A 21,499-nucleotide genomic window follows, 5' to 3' on the forward strand; every position below is an offset into this window, starting at 1 on the left:
AAGGCTCACAGGTCTTTAGCCCATGTCCTTTGTGTCCGGGGGAACCTTCTCCAAAGGGCACAAGGTTTAAGCAGGAGTCCCTTCTCAGTCAGAAGATCTGTCACTGGTACCTGCTCCATCTAGGGAGTAGAGGGGCTCACAGGTCTTCAGGACTCTGGGATGAGAGCCCTTTCACCCCAAAGGGAATCAGACAAAAATCTCTCTCACTGCAGCCAAATACAGGAGGACAGCCCTCTGGCAGGTTGTGCACAGAGAGCACCTCTTAAAAATATAAAGTTCCTGATGAGGCAGGGAGGCCTCACCAGAGAATGGAAAAGCTACATCCTCACGGCTCTGAATCTAAATCAAACTGACTCCAAAGAACACTAAAATGGCTGGGCTACATAGGATTGAGGCATCCAGTCCAGATCTTCCAAGTTGGGAGAGGCTGAGAGGGATGGGAGGCTCATGATATTAAAGGTTCTATACAGTAGTCCTGGGGGAATTCTGCACTACTGAGGAGCACAGAACACCCCCCCCCCCCCCCCGCATTGAATTGCCATTTTCTTTGCAGAATTTGGCAATTCTGCGCAGAAAATGGCAGAGGAGACCCAAGCATGCCACGAACGGAGCGCGCGAAGATGAAAGCCCCGGCGCACCATGAGATGTGCTCCGCTCGTGGCAAAGATGAAGGCCCCCGGTGCCGTGGGACGCACGCTGTTTGTGGTGAAAATGAAGGCCCCTGGTGCCACGGGAAATGCTCCACTCGAGGCGAAGATGAAGGTCCCGGTGAGAGTGAATGTTTGTGTGTGAGAGCAGAGGGAGAGGGGTGTGGGAAAGGGGAGGGGGAGTGAGAGGGAAGGGGATGGGGTGAGAGAGAGCAGGGGGGTGAGAGAGCAGGGGGGCAAGCAGGAGGGGCTGAGAGAGAGCATGGGAGGTGAGGGGGGAGATGCTTGAGTGTGGGTGTCAGAGAGAGGGAGTCTATATGAGGAGATTGTGAAGGAGTGTGTATGTGTGTGAGAGATTGGGAGCTGATGTGTATAAAAAAGGGATTGTGTGTATGTGAGGGTGCTGGCTTGTGTGAAGGGATTGTGTATGTGTGAGACAGAGCCTGTGTGAAGGAGTGCGTGAGAGAAAGACATAGGTAACCTGTGTGAAAATGTATATGTGAGAGAGAAAGGGAGCTTGTGTGGGTGTGTATGCAAGAGAGAGGGACCCTGTATGAGGGGATGTGTGTGTGTGCGAGAGAGTGAGGGAGCCTGTATGAGAGTGTGTGTATGTGTACTAGAGAGAGGGAGCATGTGTGTGAGAAAAGGAGGTACAGAGGGAGCCTGTGTGAGGGGCAGTACTGAAAATGGGGTCAAACTCTGGGCAATAGAGTGGAAGGGGTTGAGCCTAGAGGTGGAGGGGAGAGATACTGGCAGGTGGAAGAGCTGGGGCCTGAGAGGGCAAAGTGGCCAGGGGAGTAGGGAGAGCGAGTGGAAGGGGTTGAGCCTAGTGGTGGAGGGGAGAGATACTGGCAGGTGGAAGAATTGGGGCCTGAGAGGGCAAAGTGGCCAGGGGAGTAGGGAGAGCAAGTGGAAGGGACACTCTTACAATGAATTTCTAGGGAAATTCTGCTCAAAATATTTAAAATTCTGCATCTCTAAGTAATAACTTTTTTCTGTATTAATTTAAAATGTAATTACATAAAGACTGTCATGTAAATTGTGTTATTTTGACCAATATAAAGTTTGCAGAATTTTTAATTTTTTTGTGCAGAAAATCCCCCCAGGAGTAATACAGGGACACAGTGACAACTAGTGGCCAACTTGTGGGTGCTACAGATGTGCTTATCTGGGATCTGCTACTGGCAAAAGTGTAAACTGTTTTTTTTTTTTCTGCAGAGGTAGTGGAAGGATCTCTGTTCCTACTAAGGAGGGTGTTATCCCTTCCCTCAGGTGTGATTATTAATCTCACTCCCTCAACCTCTTTCTCTCAACTCTATAGAAGGACATACTGTTACCATATATTTCCTAACAGGAAGGCTTTAGAAATCTGTGGAGGGAAGCTTAGCTTCAAGGCCCTTTTGCATTAAACTCTATAAAAGCCATTTTTCCTTCTCTATAAATAGTACTAATACAGCCTTGGCATTCAGAAATCACACTGAAAGCAATGTGATTTCCAACTACTTTACTGATAGGTTGTTTATTTATTTATTTAGAAATTTTATATACCGACGTTCATCGGGGATATAACCTCAGTTTACAGTTAACAAATAAACATACGCCTGGAGGGCGTTTTACATCGAACGAATATTAGTAACTTAGCAACAGTTGATAAGTGAAGAATATTTACAGCATTCAAACTTAGTGGTTTCAAATAAAGTCAATAAATAAGTAAGTAGTGGAAAGATTAATAAATTTGTGACTTAATTCTTCTAGTGAAGTCTTTGAATTTAATGGCATCAAATTCCTCATTATGTAATCTCCTTCTCCTTTCCAGTTACTGTGATCACAGGAAGGGCAATCCCTCGCTCAGCTCCCAGCTATGATAAGTACTTCTCCTCACTGTAGAATGGTTAGAATAAAGTCCCAATTCTCATAGCTCTCCTGAATTCTTATTATATAGTATAGATCTCTTATGACAGTACCAATGGGCACTCTCCTCTCAAGTGCAGCACACTTGAGTCAGCAGCAAAGCCACATTTCTTCAATGCTCCTTCCCTCTGGCAAGGAATAGGATTCCACTTCTCTGATGAAATCTTTACTCCACAGGCTCTTCCTAGGTGAAAGACACTACTTCCCCAATATCAGGCCGATACAGTACAGTGCGCTCTGGTGGAGCGCCCTGTTAGCCCAGGTTTGGACGTGCATTTTCGACGCGCTAGCTTTACCCCTTATACAGTAAGGGGTAATAGCGTGTTGAAAATGCACGTCCAACCCCCCCCCCCCCCCCCCCCGAAACTAATAGCACCCACAACATGCAAATGCATGTTGATGGCCCTATTAGTTAAACTGCTTTTCTGTACACCCTCCGAATACTTTCTAAATCCACTGTATACCCTATGTTACCAGTAGGAGGATTCCTGCTGACTCCCGCGCCTCTGCGCGACGGCTGCTTCAGACTCAGCGTGACCCGCGGGTTGACTCCACCCCTTTTGACATCAGCTGCCGGCGGAAGTTCCCGCAGAGCGCGGGAAAAAGCTGTATTTAAGAGGAGTTCTCCAGCACAGCAGTGCCGCAGCTACAGGCTTGCTTGTGCAGGAGCTCTGTTGGATTATTGCTTGTCTCTGCCTCCTGAATTGACCCGGACTGTTTGGACCTTTTCTCTTTGCTGCCTGCCTCTGGATCACTCGGCTTGGTTTTGTTCTGCTTGGTTCTTTTGTCTGCTGCCTGTCCCGACCTGGACTGTGACTTGGATCTGCTGCCTGCCTCTGGATTCCGTTGCCTTGGTTCTATTGTCTGCTGCCTGCCCCGACCCGGATTGTCATTTGGATCTGCCTTCTGCTGCTTGCCTCTGGATTACGCTGCATTGATTTGGTTGTCTGCTGTCTGCCCCAACCCAGACTGTTCCCCGGATTCCTGAACTTCTAACAAAGGCAAGGAAAGGCGGTCTTCTATTTTGCTTCCACAACCAGGTTCCAAACACCCTAAAGTTACGGAATTATATTAATCATCCACTTGAGCTCTTCGCCATTGTGAAGAAATTATCTTCCTGACCAATAATTGATTTCCATAGTGATCCCAGCTGTGATATGTTGGCAAATTACTTTGAAGAAAAGATTGCTTCCATCCACCAGCAGTTGATTACATCAAATGTAACCAGACAATTGTCCAACACCATATTGGACCGCCTTCTGAACTGTATCAGTTCATGAGCTTACAACATTGGTGGACAGACTTCATGCTGCCTTTTTTTCCACTAGACCCATACTACTAAGGATATGAAAGACCTCTATTATTAAGTCATGGCAGCTATAGTAAACAAATCCATGTCAGAAGGGGTAATGCCTGAGAGTCTCAAATTGGTGACTGTAAGACCTGTTTGGAAGAATAGTAATCTCCCAGATGAGATTACAAACTTCTGCTCAATATCAAATCTTCCCATCTTGGCCAAAATTATTGTGGAAATGTGTCCTGGTTCAATTGGATGATTATTTAGAGGATCATATCAGTGTGGATAATCACAATTCGGATTTCAAAAGATCCACAATACTGAATTGCTGTTAGTGTTCTTTCTAGATGATCTGTACTGTAAATTTGAACAAGGAAAAACTGGAATATTGCTAGTTAGATATAGTATCAGGTTTCAACACCATAAAGTATGATTTATGAGCATTCCAGCTGAGCCAAATCAGGATTGGGGGTAAGGCACTCAAGTGGTTTGAATCTTATTTCTCCAAGAGGAATCAGCAGGTGAGGTTGAGTGATTCCTTTTCAACATGGAGACCCTATGTATGGGAGTACCACAAGGATCTCCCCTATACTCTGTGCTCTTCAATATATTCTTGTCTCCTATTGGGCAAATACTTAAAACCGTGGGCGTAATGTATTATATCTATGCAGACAACCTACAACTGTATATCCCCTGTGATGAGAATGACATTTTTCCTCAAATATTTTTTCAACAATGCTTATCATCCTTACAGGACTGGCTTGCTGTGCAAGGGCTGACTTTAAATGTTGCCAAAACCTGATAGCTATAGGTTGGAAAAATCTCTCTATCAACTGATGATTTTTCTGTATTTTTTGAAGGGACTTCCTTAACAGTGTTAAAGGAAGTTAGGAATCTTGGAATAATATTGCACTCCAAATTGACTATGAAAGCACATGTCCAGCATTTAGCAAAGGCTGCCTTTTATACGTTAAAATTACTAAGGCCATTAAAATAAATTTTTCTACAAACATGTTTAGATCAGTATTATAGTCCCTAGTTATTAGCCATCTGGACTACTGTAGCATTTTCTGGATTGCGTGCCCTGAAAAGCTAGTCCACGTGTTACAACGAGTCCAGAATGCAGCAGCATGTTTGCTAACCGGGAGAAAAAAAAGGGAAAACATATTTCCCCATCATAATTGACTTGCACTGGCTGTCAATAAGATATCATTCAAAGTTTAAAGTGTTGAATCTGATTCACAGGAGGGTCTATGCAGAGCATAAATCTATTGTCACTGAGAGATTAAAATGGTATAGGCCAATAAGAACCATTAGGTCAATAGGGACTCAACTATTTGAGGTGCCCCTAACTTGCACCTGTTCTCTGGAATTTTCTCTCTCAGGAATTAAAAGGTGAATTTTAAGAGCCAGACACGCGTCAAAATTAGGGGATGTGCGACTATGATGGGCTCGCGCATGCTGAGTGGATTTTAAAAGCCGTCTGAGTACACATGTAAATGCTGCTGCGCACGCATCTTGGAACTTCTCAAAAAGGGCAGGGCATGGACATGGTCTGGGTGAGGCATGGGTGGTACGTGGGCATTCTGAGACTTGAACCAGAAAGTAACACGTAAATACTTATGTGATCCTACACGCACCGTGGTCCCTTGCTACATAACTTTACTTCTGCAATGGATGGCGTATAAGTAAAAAAAAAAAAAAAAAAAACTAACGAGCCATTTCAGAGGCGTGCAAAGGGTCTGGGATAATGGGTGGGTGTATAGGCTATCAAACCAGGGAGCTCTGGAGGACCTAACTGTTGACTGGGCAAACTGAGGAGGAACTGGTAAAACAGGCAATGGCGTCAACGCACGTTCCTTTTAGGAATGAATTAAAGACTATTCTTTTTAGGGCTAGCATTGCTCAGTTTTATATGTTTTATGAAGCAATGTATGTTGAATGTGTTATAATGTATAACATTATATTTTATTATGTGTGTCAAGTGTAACCCACTCCATTGGAGGCAGCAGACTATAGTATATGCTTTTTAAATAAATAAATAAATAAATAAATAAATAAATAATAGTATCCATGTCTCTATCCAACTACCCTACTGCCTCTCTTTAGCTACAGATGTGTATAGTAATATGAATAATATACAGGCCGATACAGAAAGAAATGTAGGAGAGCGCGCGATACAGTAAATAAAAATATGCTAATTAGGGCCCGCGGTAAAAGGAGCGGCGGCTGTCAGCGGGTTTGACAGCTGACGCTCAATTTTGCCGGCATCGGTTCCCGGACCCGCTGACAGCCATGGGTTCAGAAACCAGACGCCGGCAAAATTGAGAGTCCGGTTTTCAACCTGCGAGCCGCGGGCTGATTTTAAATTTTTAAATTTTTTTATTTTTACTGCTTTTCTGTACACTTTCCCGGCGCCGAGAGAAATTAACGCCTACCTTTGGGTAGTTTCTGAAAGTAAAATGTGCGGCTTGGCTGCACATTTTACTTTCTGAATCACGCGGGAATAACTAATAAGGCCATCAACATGCATTTGCATGTTGAGGGCGCTATTAGTTTGGGGGGGGTTGGACGTGCGTATTCAACGCGCTATCTGTATTGTATTGGCCTGATAGTGATTTGTGTGTATAGAGTGCTTTGTCCAAGTACCTTTTACAATCTGTGCATTTCAGATATATACACAGTCTGACAGTATTTGAAGGGAAAAGGGTGGGATAATATTGTTATAGTTGTTTTTACATTGGGGCAGGGATTGCTTTACTTAATATGCCAGATAGATCCTTACTCTTCTTTTCCATTCACCCATTGGAGAAGATGACATTTGGAAATAAATTTTAAATAATCAGAAGCTGAGAAACACAGCATCTTGTACAAAGTAAATCCTGGCTTTATTTTGAATAGGGCTCTTTACTGAAAGCAACAACTGCAGCCTAATGTATACTTTTAATAATGAGGTAAGGACTCTGTTGTAACTGAGTTTTGCAAATTTTGACTTTTGGAAAAATGTTATTGTTTTCTTCTTCTTTTGTAGAATATCTGCCAAACTCTCTGGTGCTTAGTAAAAGGTTCCTGTCGTTCAAAGCTTGATGCTGCTGCAGACGGAACAAGATGCGGGGAAAATAAGGTGAGATTGAACTTCTAACCAATGGATTTGCGAGTTTGCAATTTGCCATGCATTTGTTGCCAAAGAATGAGCTATAGTAGTAGTCCATGCAGGCATCCACAGTATCAGTCATTTAACTTGTCACTTCATTATGGTGAATTTATTCTTAACCTAAGGCAATGTTTACAGAATGTTCACTATAATTATCCTGGTTTATATATTTAGACTTAAACCTTCAATTTTCTGCTCCAAGGCAATGACACAGAGTGACATGTGTTAAAGCCCTCACCCCCACTCCCACTGTGGTTACAATGTTAGTCCAATCAAAAATGTAGAGAAAATGTTGGTACATAAGTTGTTTCTGGTGGTTACTACTATTTAATGTTTGTATTATTTATCACCCAGCCCCATAGAACAAGTCAGGGCAGTGTACATAGCATGTAAAAAACTGTATAGCTTATTAGATAAACTCTTAGAAATGCTCCATTTATTAGGACTCTGCTGGACTTGATGAAAGAAATGTTTTCTCTGGGAATTCCATTTTGAAAATGATTTACAGTATACAGCATCTACATGGTTTATTGCTAGTAAAATGGAAGAAACTAGCATAAAGAATAAAACTGCTGAACATATAGATAAACATAGTTTAATGGGACAAAGCCAACATGGATTTAGCCAAGGGGAGTCTTGCCTCACAAATTTGCAACATGTTTTTGAAGACATAAATAAATATGTGGATAAAGGTTATCCTGTTGATATAAAAACATAAGAACATAAGAAATTGCCATTCTGGGTCAGACCAAGGGTCCATCAAGCCCAGCATCCTGTTTCCAACAGAGGCCAAACCAGGCCACAAGAACCTGGCAATTACCCAAACACTAAGAAGATCCCATGCTACTGATGCAATTAATAGCAGTTGCTATTCCCTAAGTAAACTTGTTTAATAGCCGTTAATAGACTTCTCCTCCAAGAACTTATCTAAACCTTTTTTGAACCCAGCTACACTAAGGGCCGGATTTTAAAAGGGTTACACGCATAAGGTACGCGCATAACCCTTTTAAAACCCCCCTGTGCGCGCTGAGCCTATTTTACATAGGCTCGGTGGTGCTCGCAAGCCCCGGGACGCGCATAAGTCCCGGGGCTTGCAAAAAGGGGCAGTCGGGGGCGTGGCCAGGGGGCGTGGTTTCTGATTGTGGGCGTGTTTGGGGGCATGTGGGCGGTCCGGGGCGTGGCCAAGTGCCCCGACAGCGGCCTGTGTCGGGGCCTGCCGTGCCGGCGCACGTAAGTTACTACTGCCCGGAGGCAGTAGTAACTTTTCAGATAAAGGTAGGGGGGGTCTAGATAGGGCCGGGAGGGTGGGTTAGGTAGGGGAAGGGAGAGGAAGGTGCGGAGGGGTGGAAGGAAAGTTCCCTCCGAGGCCGATTTCGGAGTGGCCTTGGAGGGAACGGGCAGCGCGCGCAGGGCTCGGCGCGCGCAAGTTGCACAAATGTGCACCCCCTTGTGCGCGCCAACCCTGGATTTTATAAGATACGTGCGGCTGCGCACGTATCTTATAAAGTCCAGCGTACTTTTGTTCGCACGTGCGCTGTCTTTTAAAATGTACCCCTAACTGCACTAACCACATCCTCTGGCAACAAATTCCAGAGCTTTAATGTGCGTTGAGTGAAAAATAATTTTCTCCGATTAGTCTTAAATGTGTTACTTGCTAACTTCATGGAATACCCCCTAGTCCTTCTATTATTTGAAGGTGTAAATAACCGAGTCACATCTACTCATTCTGGATTTCCATAAAGCATTTCACAAAGTACTTTATGAGAGACTTCTTAGGAAATTAAAAAGTCATGGAATAGGGGGCAATGTCCTATTGTGGATTGCAACTGATTAAAAGAAACAGAGTAGGGCTAAATGGTAGATTTTCCCAAATAGAGAAGTGCCCCAGGGATTGGAGTGCCCCTGGGATTGTACTGGGACCCCTGCTTTTTAATATATTTATAAACGGCCTGGAAATGGGAACAAGTGAGGAGATCCAAATTGTCAATGACACAAATTATTCAAAGTTGTTAAATCACAAGAGGACCATGCAAAACTGGGTGAATGGACATGCAAATGGCAAATGACATTTAATATGGACAAGTGCAAAGTGATGCACTTAGGAAAAAGTAACCCAATTTATGGCTACACAATGCAAGGTTCCACATTAGGAATCACCACTCAGGAAAAGGATCTAGGTGTCATAGTTGAAAATACGTTGAAATCACCTGCTCAGTGTGCAGCAGCAGCCAAGAGAGCAAGTAGAATACTAGGGATTTTTTCAGGAAAGGAATGGAGAATAAAACAGAGAATATCATAATGCCTCTGTATCACTCCATAGTGCATCTTCATCTTGAGTATTGTGTGTAGCTCTGGTTCCATATCTCAAAAAACATATAGCAAAATTAGAAAAGTTATAGGGAAGAGCGACCAAAACGATAAACGGAATGGAATAATTCCCCTATGAAGAAAGGCTAAAAAGGTTAGGACTCTTCAGCTTGGGGAAGAGACAGCTGAGGGGAGATATGATAGAGGTTCATAAAATAATGAATAGAATGGAACGAATAATCATTAATCAGTTGTTTATTCTTTTGAAAGTTCAGAGACCATGAAGTTACAAACATAGGGGTAGATTTTAAAAGAAGCGCGATCAGCCTACTTTTGCTTGCGCATCAGACTCAAGCAAAAGTACGCTGGATTTTAGTGGATACGCGCGGAGCCGCGCGTATCCACTAAAATCCTGGATCGGCGCGCGCAAGGCTATCGATTTTGTATAGCCTGCGCGCGCCGAGCCGCGCTGCCTCCCCCCGTTCCCTCCAAGGCCGCTCCGAAATCGGAGCGGCCTCGGAGGGAACTTTCCTTTGCCCTCCCCTCACCTTACCCTCCCTTCCCCTACCTAACCCACCCACCCGGCCCTGTCTACACCCCCCCCTTACCTTTGTCGGGGGATTTACGCCTCCCGGAGGGAGACGTAAATCCCCGCGCGCCAGCGGGCCTGCTGCGCGGCGGGCCGCGACCTGGGGGCGGGTACGGAGGGCGCGGCCACGCCCCCGGGCCGTAGCCACGCCCCGTACCCGCCCCCAAAACGCTGCCGACACGCCCCCGCAACGCCGCGCGCTCCGGCCCTGCCCCCCGACACGCCCCCCTCCGAGAACCCCGGGACGTACGCGAGTCCCGGAGCTCTGCGCGCGCCGGGAGGCCTATGTAAAATAGGCTTCCCGGCGCGCAGGGCCCTGCTCGCTTAAATCCGCCCGGTTTTGGGCGGATTTACGCGAGCAGGGCTCTGAAAATCCGCCCCATAATGAAGTTACTAGGTAATAAATTGAAAACTAATAAGAGAAAATATTTTTTTTTACTCAACGCATAATTAAACTCTAGAATTCATTGCCAGAGAATGTGGCAAAAGCTATGGGGGATAGTAAGCAAATCCACGGCTCTCGTGCTAAACTTTCAAAAGGGAAACTTTGATAAAATGAGAAAAATAGGAAAAAACTGAAAGGAGCAGCTACAAAGGTAAAAAGTGTGCAAGAGGCATGGTCATTGTTAAAAAATACCATCCTAGAAGCACAGTCCAGATGTATTCCACACATTAAGAAAGGTGGAAAGAATTTTACAGGGCTAAGCATTATGGTATCATTTTAGAAGTTATTATTTTTAAGTGCTTTAATTTTATGAGTTTAGTTAATAATTTTAAAATACATTTTTAGGTTATTTTTATGTTTTTTTAATTGATAAATGTAAGGATATGACTTTGAATTTGTACTTAGGTTTGAAATATTGATAGTACTGTTAATATGTTGTGAACCGTAATGATAGATTATCTTAGTGACGGTATACAAAACCCAATAAATAAATAAATAAGAAGGCAAAACGATTACAGGCATTGTTAAAAGGGAAGGTGAAAGAAGCTATTTTAGCCAAAAGATCTTCATTCAAAAATTGGAAGAAGGATCCAACAGAAGAAAATAGGATAATGCATAAGTGTTGGCAAGTTAAATATAAGACATTGATAAGACAGGCTAAGAGAGAATGTGAAAAGAAGTTGGCCATAGAGGCAAAAACTCACAGTAGTAACGTTTTTAAATATATCTGAAGCAGAAAACCTGAGAGGGAGACAGTTGGACCATTAGATGATCGAAGGGCTAAAGGGGAACTTAGAGAAGATAAGGCCTTCGCGGAAAGATTAAATGATTTCTTTGCTTCGGTGTTTAATGAAGAGGATGTTGGAGAGGTACTCGTAGCGGAGAAGGCTTTCATGGGTAATGATTCAGATGGATTGAACCAAACCACAGTGAACTTAGAAGATGTGGTAGGCCTAATGGACAAACTGAAGAGTAGTAAATCACCTGGACCGGATGGTATACACCCCAGAGTTCTGAAGGAACTCAAAAATGAAATTTCAAACCTTTTAATAAAAATTTGTAACCTATCATTAAAATCATCCATTGTACCTGAAGACTGGCTAATGTAACCCCAATATTTAAAAAGGGCTCCAGGGGGCAGGAGGGAAGGAGAGCCCTGCCCGCAGCAAAGACCCCAGAGAGATTCGCTGCTTGTTTCCCTGACTGGCCACGCTGTCGCCGGGAGAGAGAGGGGGCGTGACCCTTCGTGCCGACGTCATCAGGTGGAGCCCGGAAAAACGTTTTAAACCAGGGTCCTGCGGCGCACAGGGCAGGAGGGAAGGAGAGCCCTGCCCACAGCAAAGACCCCAGAGAGATTCGCTGCTTGTTTCCCTGACTGGCCACGCTGTCGCCGGGAGAGAGAGGGGGCGTGACCCTTCGTGCCAAAGTCAGCAGGTGGAGCCCGGAAAAACTTTTTAAACCAGGGTTCTGCGGCGCACAGCCGCAGGCGCGCAGCCGAAGCCATGCGCCAAAGGGGCGCACCCCTGGGTAAAAATGGGGAAGAAGAGGAAATCTAAGAACTAGACTTCTTCTCCATTGCCTTTATCATCTGTGAGAGTTGGACAGATGGATGACCACGTATTACATCTGGGTGAGTCATCCATGAGGGACAGCTCCGGGGTTAATTCACCCTCGGGGATTTCACTGAGCCCTGGGCCCCAGCAGCCACCCCCTTCAACCTGCAATCTTGCAGATGGATTAAAGGACAGTTTCAGGGTTGTTAATGGAGGTAACTACTCCCTCCAGCACTAACCCACAGCTGATAGCTGAAGGGGGGACGGCTGGACAAGGGAGGAATTTGTTAAACTCTAGAATTTCTTTAACCTCCGTATGTAGCTCATACGGAGGTTAAAGGAAGTAACTCTCTATTACCTATTCCCTCTATTATCCCTGATCTGTCCGAAGTGTTAGAAGGGGAAGTAGAGCCAGAGTCAGTTTCTTTAAAGGATGTATGGAAATTGGTTGCAAAAGTTGATAAGAAAGTGACAAGTTCTAGTTCCCAAATGCATAACTTTTCTGTTCAGACTTGTGCTAAAATAGGAGAACAGGATATAAGATTAAGGAATGTAGAGGATTCTGTTTCCAAAATTAATGCTCAATTACTCCCCTTACAGGGAGTGACTACATCATTTATAAAGGATAAATTATTCATTTATAATAAAATTGAAGCATTAGAAAATGAAATGAGGTCTAACAATTTACGATTGTTAAATTTTCTTCATACTAGATTATTGTCCCCGAGGGAAATTTTAAGAAAATATTTGAAAGAGATATTTATTCTAGCGTTGGCGCGAACCTCAGGGGCGTCCTCCTCAAGTGACATCACACCATCCGGGTATTTAGCCTCTCCATTTGCTGACTGACTTTGAGTTAGCAAGGATTGGATTTGTCCGGTCTAAGCTGTTCTGCCGCTTCTTGCTGCTGCTGGAAGCTCTCTCTACCCTCCGGGGTTCTACTAACTTGGGTACCCGCTCCTGGGGGCCCTATGCTTCTTTCCAGGTGCCTATCCAGTTTCCAGGTACTCGCTCCTCGAGGGCCTGAGTTGTCACCTTGGTGCCTGCTACCATTACTTCTATCTGCTGGGAACTCTACCATTACAGCTATAAGAGTTGTGAGTAATCTAATATCTACCAGTCTGTCTCACCTACAGCTCCTCATTGGAAACCTGCATTGGAGCTCCCTACACCACCATTGTGGGATGGGTCTCCTCAGCCGAGGACCCAAGACTGCTGCTGCAGGAATCTACTCACTACTGCCACCTCTGGTGGACTCTACAAGCTGTATAATAAAAACTCTCTCTGTGTTTGTGCATCTGAGTCTAGCCTGATACTGCAGTTCCTCATGGGGCTCCTCCCTGTGGGAGTGGTCATTACTGCAATACCTAAGAATCCACCAAACACCTCAAAACCATAACACTACAGAGCGGTTAGCCTGACTTCAGTGCCAGGAAAAATAGTGGAAAGTGTTCTAAATATCAAAATCACAGAACATATAGAAAGACATGGTTTAATGGAACAAAGTCAACATGGCTTTACCCAAGGCAAGTCTTGCCTCACAAATCTGCTTCACTTTTTTGAAGGAGTTAATAAACATGTGGATAAAGGTGAACCGGTAGATGTAGTATATTTGGATTTTCAGAAGGAGTTTGACAAAGGTGGAAATGTCCTTTTGTGGATTACAAACTGGCTAAAAGACAGGAAACAGAGACTAGGATTAAATGGACAATTTTCTCAGTGGAAAGGAGTGGGCAGTGGAGTGCCTCAGGTATCTGTATTGGGACCTGTACTTTTCAATATATTTATAAATGATCTGGAACGAAATATGACGAGTGAGGTAATCAAATTTGCAGATGATACAAAATTGTTCAGAGTAGTTAAATCACAAACAGATTGTGATAAATTACAGGAAAACCTTGTGAGACTGGAAAATTGGGCATCCAAATGACAGATGAAATCTAATGTGGATAAGTGCAAGGTGATGCATATAGGGAAAAATAACCCATGCTATAGTTATACAATGTTAGGTTCCATATTAGGAGCTACCACCCAAGAAAGAGATCTGGGCGTCATAGTGGATAACACATTGAAATCATCGGTTCAGTGTGCTGCGGAGTCAAAAAAACAAACAGAATGTTGGGAATTATTAGAAAGTGAATGGTAAATAAAACGGAAAATGTCATAATACCTCTATATCGCTCCATGGTGAGACTGTACCTTGAATACTGTGTACAATTCTGGTCGCCGTATCTCAAAAAAGATATAGTTGCGATGGGGAAAGTACAAAGAAGGGCGACCAAAATGGTAAAGGGAATGGAACAGCTCCCCTATGAGGAAAGTCTAAAGAGGTTAGGACTTTTCAGCTTGGAGAAGAGATGGCTGAGTGGGGATATGAAAGAGGTGTTTAAAATTATGAAGGGTCTAGAACGGGAAAATGTGAATCGGTTATTTACTCTTTCGGATAATAGAAAGACTAGGGGGCACGCCATGAATTTAGAATGTGGCACATTTAAAACTATTCGGATAAAGTTCTTTTTCACTCTGCCTGCCTCTGGGGACCTACACATGGAACAGGAAGAATTTCAGAGAATGCCACCCTGGAGGTTCTGGATTTCAGCTTTCTACCTAAAATCCTAAATTTGACTTCCAGAACCTCTTTCCCACATTTTCCTATGTCATTGGTGCCCACATGTACCGCTACAGCCAGCTCCTCCCCAGCACTGTCTATAATCCTATCTAGGTGACGTGTGAGGTCTGCCACCTTTACACCAGGCAGGCAAGTTACCAAGCAGTCCTCACATCCACCAGCCACCCTGCTATCTACATTTTTAATAATTGAATCACCAGCTATGATGGCTGTCCCAGCCCTTCCCTCCTGGGCAGTAGCCCTGGGAGACTTGTCCTCAGTGCGAGAGGACAAAACATCACCTGGAGAACAAGTCCTTGCTACAGGATTGCTTCCTGCTACCCCAGGGTGATGTTCTCCAACTGGCAGACCTTTCTGATCCAAGGCAACACTGGGGCTGCCAGACAGGATTTGGGACTTGGCTACTATGTCCCTGAAGGTCTCATCAATGTACCTCTCTGTCTACCTCAACTTCTCCAAGTCTGCCACTCTAACCTCCAGAGATTGGACTCATTCTCTGAGAGCCAAGAGCTCTTTGCACCAAGTGCACACATAAAATCTCTTACCGGCGGGTAAAAAATCATACATGTGACACTCAATGCAAAAGACTGGAAAGCCCCCCTCTTACTGCCGGACTGCTGCCTTCATCTTCATTTTGTTGAGTTCCTAGTTAAGTTTAGGATACAATTTGGCCATATTAGTGTAGTTGTGTTTAAAAAAGGTTTGGACAAGTTCCTGGAGGAAAAGTCCATTAACTTGCAGAAATCTACTGCTTATTCTTGAATAAGCAGCTTGGAATCCATCGACCCTTGGGATCCTGCCTGTTTCTTGTGACCTGGATTGACCACTATTGGAAAAAGGATGCTGGGCTTGATGGACCCTTGGTCTGACCCATTATGGCAAGTCTTATAAGAACATAAGAATATGCTATACTGGGTCAGACCAAGGGTCATAAGAACATAAGAACATAAGAAAATGCCATACTGGGTCAGACCAAGGGTCCATCAAGCCCAGCATCCTGTTTCCAACAGTGGCCAATCCAGGCCATAAGAACCTGGCAAGTACCCAAAAACTAAGTCTATTCCATGTTACCATTGCTAATGGCAGTGGCTATTCTCTAAGTGAACTTAATAGCAGGTAATAGACTTCTCCTCCAAGAACTTATCCAATCCTTTTTTAAACACCGCTATACTAACTGCACTAACCACATCCTCTGGCAAAAAATTCCAGAGTTTAATTGTGCGTTGAGTAAAAAAGAACTTTCTCCGATTAGTTTTAAATGAGCCACATGCTAACTTCATGGAGTGCCCCTTAGTCTTTCTACTATCCGAAAGAGTAAATAAACGATTCATATCTACCCGTTCTAGACCTCTCATAATTTTAAAGATCTCTATTATATCCCCCTCAGTCGTCTCTTCTCCAAGCTGAAAAGTCCTAACCTCTTTAGTCTTTCCTCATAGGGGAGCTGTTCCATTCCCCTTATCATTTTGGTAGCCCTTCTCTTTACCTTCTCCATCGCAACTATATCTTGTTTGAGATGCGGTGACCAGAATTGTACACAGTATTCAAGGTGTGGTCTCACCATGGTGCAATACAGAGGCATTATGACATTTTCCATTTTATTCACCATTCCCTTTCTAATAATTCCCAACATTCTGTTTGCTTTTTTGACTGCCGCAGCACACTGAACCGACGATTTCAATGTGTTATCCACTATGACGCCTAGATCTCTTTCTTGGGTTGTAGCACCTAATATGGTACCCAACATTGTGTAATTATAGCATGGGTTATTTTTCTCTATGGTTCCTTTAAACCATGTCTTTCTATATGTTCTGTGATTTTGATGTTTAGAACACTTTCCACTATTTTTCCTGGCACTGAAGTCAGGCTAACCGGTCTGTAGTTTTCCGGATCGCCCCTGGAGCCCTTTTTAAATATTGGGGTTACATTTGCTATCCTCCAGTCTTCAGGTACAATGGATGATTTTAATGATAGGTTACAAATTTTTACTAATAGGTATGAAATTTCATTTTTTAGTTCCTTCAGAACTCTGGGGTGTATATCATCTAGTCCAGGTGATTTACTACTCTTCAGTTTGTCAATCAGGCCTACCACATCTTCCAGGTTCACTGTGATTTGATTCAGTCCATCTGAATCATTACCCATGAAAACCTTCTCCATTACGGGTACCTCCCCAATATCCTCTTCAGTAAACACCGAAGCAAAGAAATCATTTAATCTTTCCACGATGGCCTTATCTTCTCTAAGTGCCCCCTTAACCCCTCGATCATCTAATGGTCCAACTGACTCCCTCACAGGCTTTCTGCTTCGGATATATTTTAAAAAGTTTTTACTGTGAGTTTTTGCCTCTACAGCCAACTTCAAATTCTCTCTTAGCCTGTCTTATCAATGTCTTACATTTAACTTGCCAACATTTATGCTTTATCCTATTTTCTTCTGTTGGATCCTTCTTCCAATTTTTGAATGAAGATCTTTTGGCTAAAATAGCTTCTTTCACCTCCCATTTTAACCATGCCGGTAATCGCTTTGCCTGCTTTCCTCCTTTCTTAATGTGTGGAATACATATGGATTGTGCTTCTAGGATGGTATTTTTTAACAATGACCATGCCTCTTGCACACTTTTTACTTTTGTAGCTGCTCCTTTCAGTTTTTTTCTAACTATTTTTCTCATTTTATCAAAGTTTCCCTTTTGAAAGTTTAGCACGAGAGCCGTGGATTTGCTTACTGTCCCCGTTCCAGTCATTAATTCAAATTTGATCATATTATGATCACTATTGCTAAGCGGCCCCACCACCGTTACCTCTCTCACCAAATCCTGTGCTCCACTGAGAATTAGGTCTAAAATTGCTCCCTCTCTCGTCAGTTCCTGAACTAATTGCTCCATAAAGCTATCATTTATTCCATCCAGGAACTTTATCTCTGTAGCGTGTCCCGATGATACATTTACCCAGTCAATATTGGGGTAATTGAAGTCTCTCATTATTACCGCACTACCAATTTGGTTAGCTTCCCTAATTTCTCTTAGCATTTCACTGTCAGTCTCACCATCTTGACCAGGTGGACGGTAGTATACTCCTATCACTATAGTATTCCCCGACACACAAGGGATGTCTACCCATAAAGATTCAATTGTGCATTTAGTCTCATGCAGGATGTTTATCCTATTGAACTCTATCCCGGACATAAAGTGCCACACCACCTCCTAGGTGCTCCTCTCTATTGCGATATAATTTGTACCCCGGTATAGCACTGTCCCATTGGTTGTCCTCCTTCCACCATGTCTCTGAGATGCCAATTAAGTCTATGTCATCATTCACTGCTATACATTCTAATTCTCCCATCTTATTTCTTCTGATTAATAATCAATATTTGGAGCTTCTGCTGCTGATATGTATGGATGTTCATTCTAGAATGTGAATAATAATTAATCAAAATAAATAAAGTAAAACTAGATTTATAATTATAACTGTCCATAAAGCCTCAAAAACAATACAAAACCCTACATAGTGTCATGTTTCAGCAAAAGCCTGCTTGAAGGAGGTAAACTTTTTTTTTTCTGCAGCCAGTAAAGGTTTTAAAACACAGCATAAAGAGACATAATATCTGTACTAAAAAAGCCTCTGAAACTTAAACTCAGCTGGAAACTTGAACTCCCCTATACCAGGATTTCAAACAAAATTGGAAAGCACTCTGTCCATAGGCATCATCCATGCTGTCATCAGTGCAACTATCATCTCTTCAGACTATATAGCATTTACCCATCTTTCTCCCCAGATAAAGGGTTTTTTTTTCCACATGGCAGCAATTTTGACTTTTAAGAGGGCAGCAAGCTCATTCAGCTTTCACAGCAGCCAACACAAAATTGTTGCTGTGTTAAAAGAAAAATATATCTATATATAAATCTATATCTATATCTCTCTGTCTATATCTATATCTATAGATATATAGATATATATATACACATTTATGTGCAGAAAACTGTTCTATGCTTGTGAAGTCTGGAGATATGGCAGTTTACAAAAGTTTATCTCAACATTACTTAAGTGGTTTTGTCTGTTGTATATTCTCTACCGTCTGCTATATTATTGATTTAATATTTATATTTCAGACAGGTTCCACCTTTTTAAGAGGTAGGAAGAGAGGTTGCCTGATGTTTCTGCTATTAAACTCATAAACAGGGCATTCTCTGGACAAATGGCACCTTGGTCAAGACTTGCTTTTGGCACCTCCTCCTTTCTCCCTGTCCCCTTCACCTTTTCTTTCAGGGTTTTGTACTTACTGGTTTGCAGATTGACTCAAGAGAGCGGTGGGTTGCCTGGCCAGCTTGGCACCCAGGGTAGACCCCCCTTCTTGTCCACCCCTAGTGACAACGCTGCTCATAAATAAACTGAGCAATTTAGTGTTGGATTGCAAGGTAGTTGACTAGATTAGAAAGTGGTCGCATGACAGAAAACAGAGCCGAGGGAGGAGGAATAGCCTTGTGATTAGAGCAGTGGACTACAAACCAGGAGACCAGAGTTCAAGTCCCGCTGTTGCTCCTTGTGACCTTGGGCAAGTCTCTTTATCCTCCATTGCTTCAGGTACAAAAACTTAGCTTGTAAGCTCTCTGGGGATAGAGAAATGCCTACAGTACCTGAATGTAAACCAATGTGAGATCTCAATTGAATGTCGGTATATAAAAATAATAAATAAATAAAATGGAATTCACTCCATGGAATAAAGGGCTTTTCAATGGATTGCTTTCATGGATCAGTCCTGGAGCCAGATCTGTTTACAATTTTTATAAATGATATTATAGAGAGATTTATGGGAATGGTTTATCATTTTGCAGATGATATCAAGATCTGAGTGGAAGAAAATGCATACTCCTACTATTACTACTTATCATTTCTAAAGTACTACTAGATGTATACATATAATCATATGAGACCATACCTGCTCCATGGAACTTAAATTTAATGAAGACAAGCATATGTGACAAACAAGAATCTAAAGGAACATGGGCATAGGGTTATTAGAGCACAGTAGTGCACAGACATCACTTAAAAACAATGTGTGTCTCACGAACCACCAATCAACAGTGCTTAGGTCCAGGGCAGTTTATCCGTGGAGAAGATGAGAATCTAAAATACAGCTGAACAGGAGGCAGGGAGAGGAGTGCAGTTTGGGAGAGGGGATTTGTGAGCTCAATATCTGTTCTTGCTGTTTTCCCAAAGCCAATGGAGAAGAGGCTGAGAGCGGCATCCTCATGATTGATTACGAAGACCACTACAACATGAGAAGATAGCCCAGGAAACCAAGGAGAGAATATAATGAAATAGTAAAAAGAAAGTTCTTCCAAGAAGGCATTATCCATTGGGGTAGATTTTAAAAGCTTGCATGCGCGCACACACATGGACACGTGATTTTATAACATGCGTGTGCTGGCATGTGCATGTTATAAAATGCCAGGTCGGTGCGCGCAAGGGGGAGGAGCATTTTTGCAGATATGCGAGGCGACACATCAGGGCGATCCCCAGTTCTCTTCCAGTCCACTCAAATTAAGGAGCGGACTGGGAGGGAACTTCCCAAACCCCTAGCCTGACCTCCCTTCCCCTTCCCCTAACCCCCCCCCCATCCCTATCCTAACCCCCCCCCCCAAATCCTTAACCTACCTTTTGCGTCTGCTTCGAGCACATAGCCTAAAATTTCTTACAAACATTCCTGCGAAACTCTACAAAAATGAGGAAAAAATGTAAACTTTAAACCCCATAAAAGAAATATTTGCACAACGAAAAAACAATTGGAACACGAAATCTCGATCTTGCCAAGAGGAAAAAATCACTAACTATGTGGCACAATGCACCTCATCCACAACAGTGGATTCCAGGATCACAGAGATATCATAAGAACATAAGAACATGCCATACTGGGTCAGACAAAGGGTCCATTAAGCCCAGCATCCTGTTTCCAGCAGAGGCCAATCCAGGCCATAAGACCCTGGCAAGTACCCAAAAACTAAGTCTATCCCATGCTACTGATGCTAGTAATAGCAGTGGCTATTTTCTAAGTCAACTTGATTAATAGCAGGTAATGGACTTCTCCTCCAAGAACTTATCCAAAGTTTTTTTAAACCAAGCTACACTAACTGCACTAACCACATCCCCTGGCAACAAATTCCAGAGTTTAATTGTGTGTTGAGTGAAAAAGAACTTTCTCTGATTAGTTTTAAATGTGCTACATGCTAACTTCATGGAGTGCCCCCTAGTCCTTCTATTATCTGAAAGAGTAAATATCCATGGAAATTCTAGGCTTTTGTTGCAATTCCTGAATAAGCTGTCCAACATCTTTTCCTCCACCACCAGGAAGACAAAAAGCCTTCGTAATGGGGGGAGATAGTCCCCGATGATATGCCTAAAATATCTTGCATATATGATTTGAAAGGTTCTTCAGAAGACATCCTAGAAATAATAGGACAATTCAAAATTTGCAAATTTAAAGACCTCACAGTATTCTCCAGATTCTTTAACCTTTGATGGACCACATTCTTATCTTACATAAGAGACATCTGAACAGAGGAAACCTTGTCTGTAGTTTGGTTTAAGTAGCAATTTGTTGAGAATGGTTCTCCAACAGTATATTCTGAGTGGCCTTTATGGTAACCAAATTGCATCCCAATTGGGATGCAAAACAAAAGTGCTATCTAAGATCTCATTGATCTTGGAAAGTGAAGGAAGATTTGAGATGGGCATAGATTTTATTTTCAAATGTTTGCATCTTATTTTACATTGTAATTGTAATTGTATAAAGTAGGTGCTATGTGTTTTTTTTTACTTTTATTTTATTGAATTTATACAGTAAATAAAGGAATACACCTTACTTACAAAAAAAGATGAATGATTCATGATAATAAAATGCAAAAAGTTGCAGAAATCTAAAAAAGTATACATCATAAATCATATATCTCCAAAAAGTAACTATGGCAGGC

At 42.8% G+C, this 21,499-nt stretch overlaps 1 protein-coding gene across 5 annotated transcripts in view; it reads left to right on the forward strand.

The window, feature by feature from the left end:
• The window catches only part of ADAMTS12 (ADAM metallopeptidase with thrombospondin type 1 motif 12), a 1,111,988-nt gene that overhangs the window by 584,588 nt on the left and 505,901 nt on the right, over positions 1 to 21,499 (forward strand). For all 5 annotated transcript variants that reach the window (XM_029579144.1, XM_029579126.1, XM_029579135.1 and 2 more), the window contains exon 11: positions 6,887 to 6,979. In XM_029579144.1, the coding sequence (XP_029435004.1) occupies positions 6,887 to 6,979 (93 nt within the window). The remainder of the gene's footprint in view (positions 1 to 6,886; positions 6,980 to 21,499) is intronic.

Source organism: Rhinatrema bivittatum, chromosome 1 (assembly GCF_901001135.1).
Source record: "Rhinatrema bivittatum chromosome 1, aRhiBiv1.1, whole genome shotgun sequence".
NCBI lineage: Eukaryota > Metazoa > Chordata > Amphibia > Gymnophiona > Rhinatrematidae > Rhinatrema > Rhinatrema bivittatum.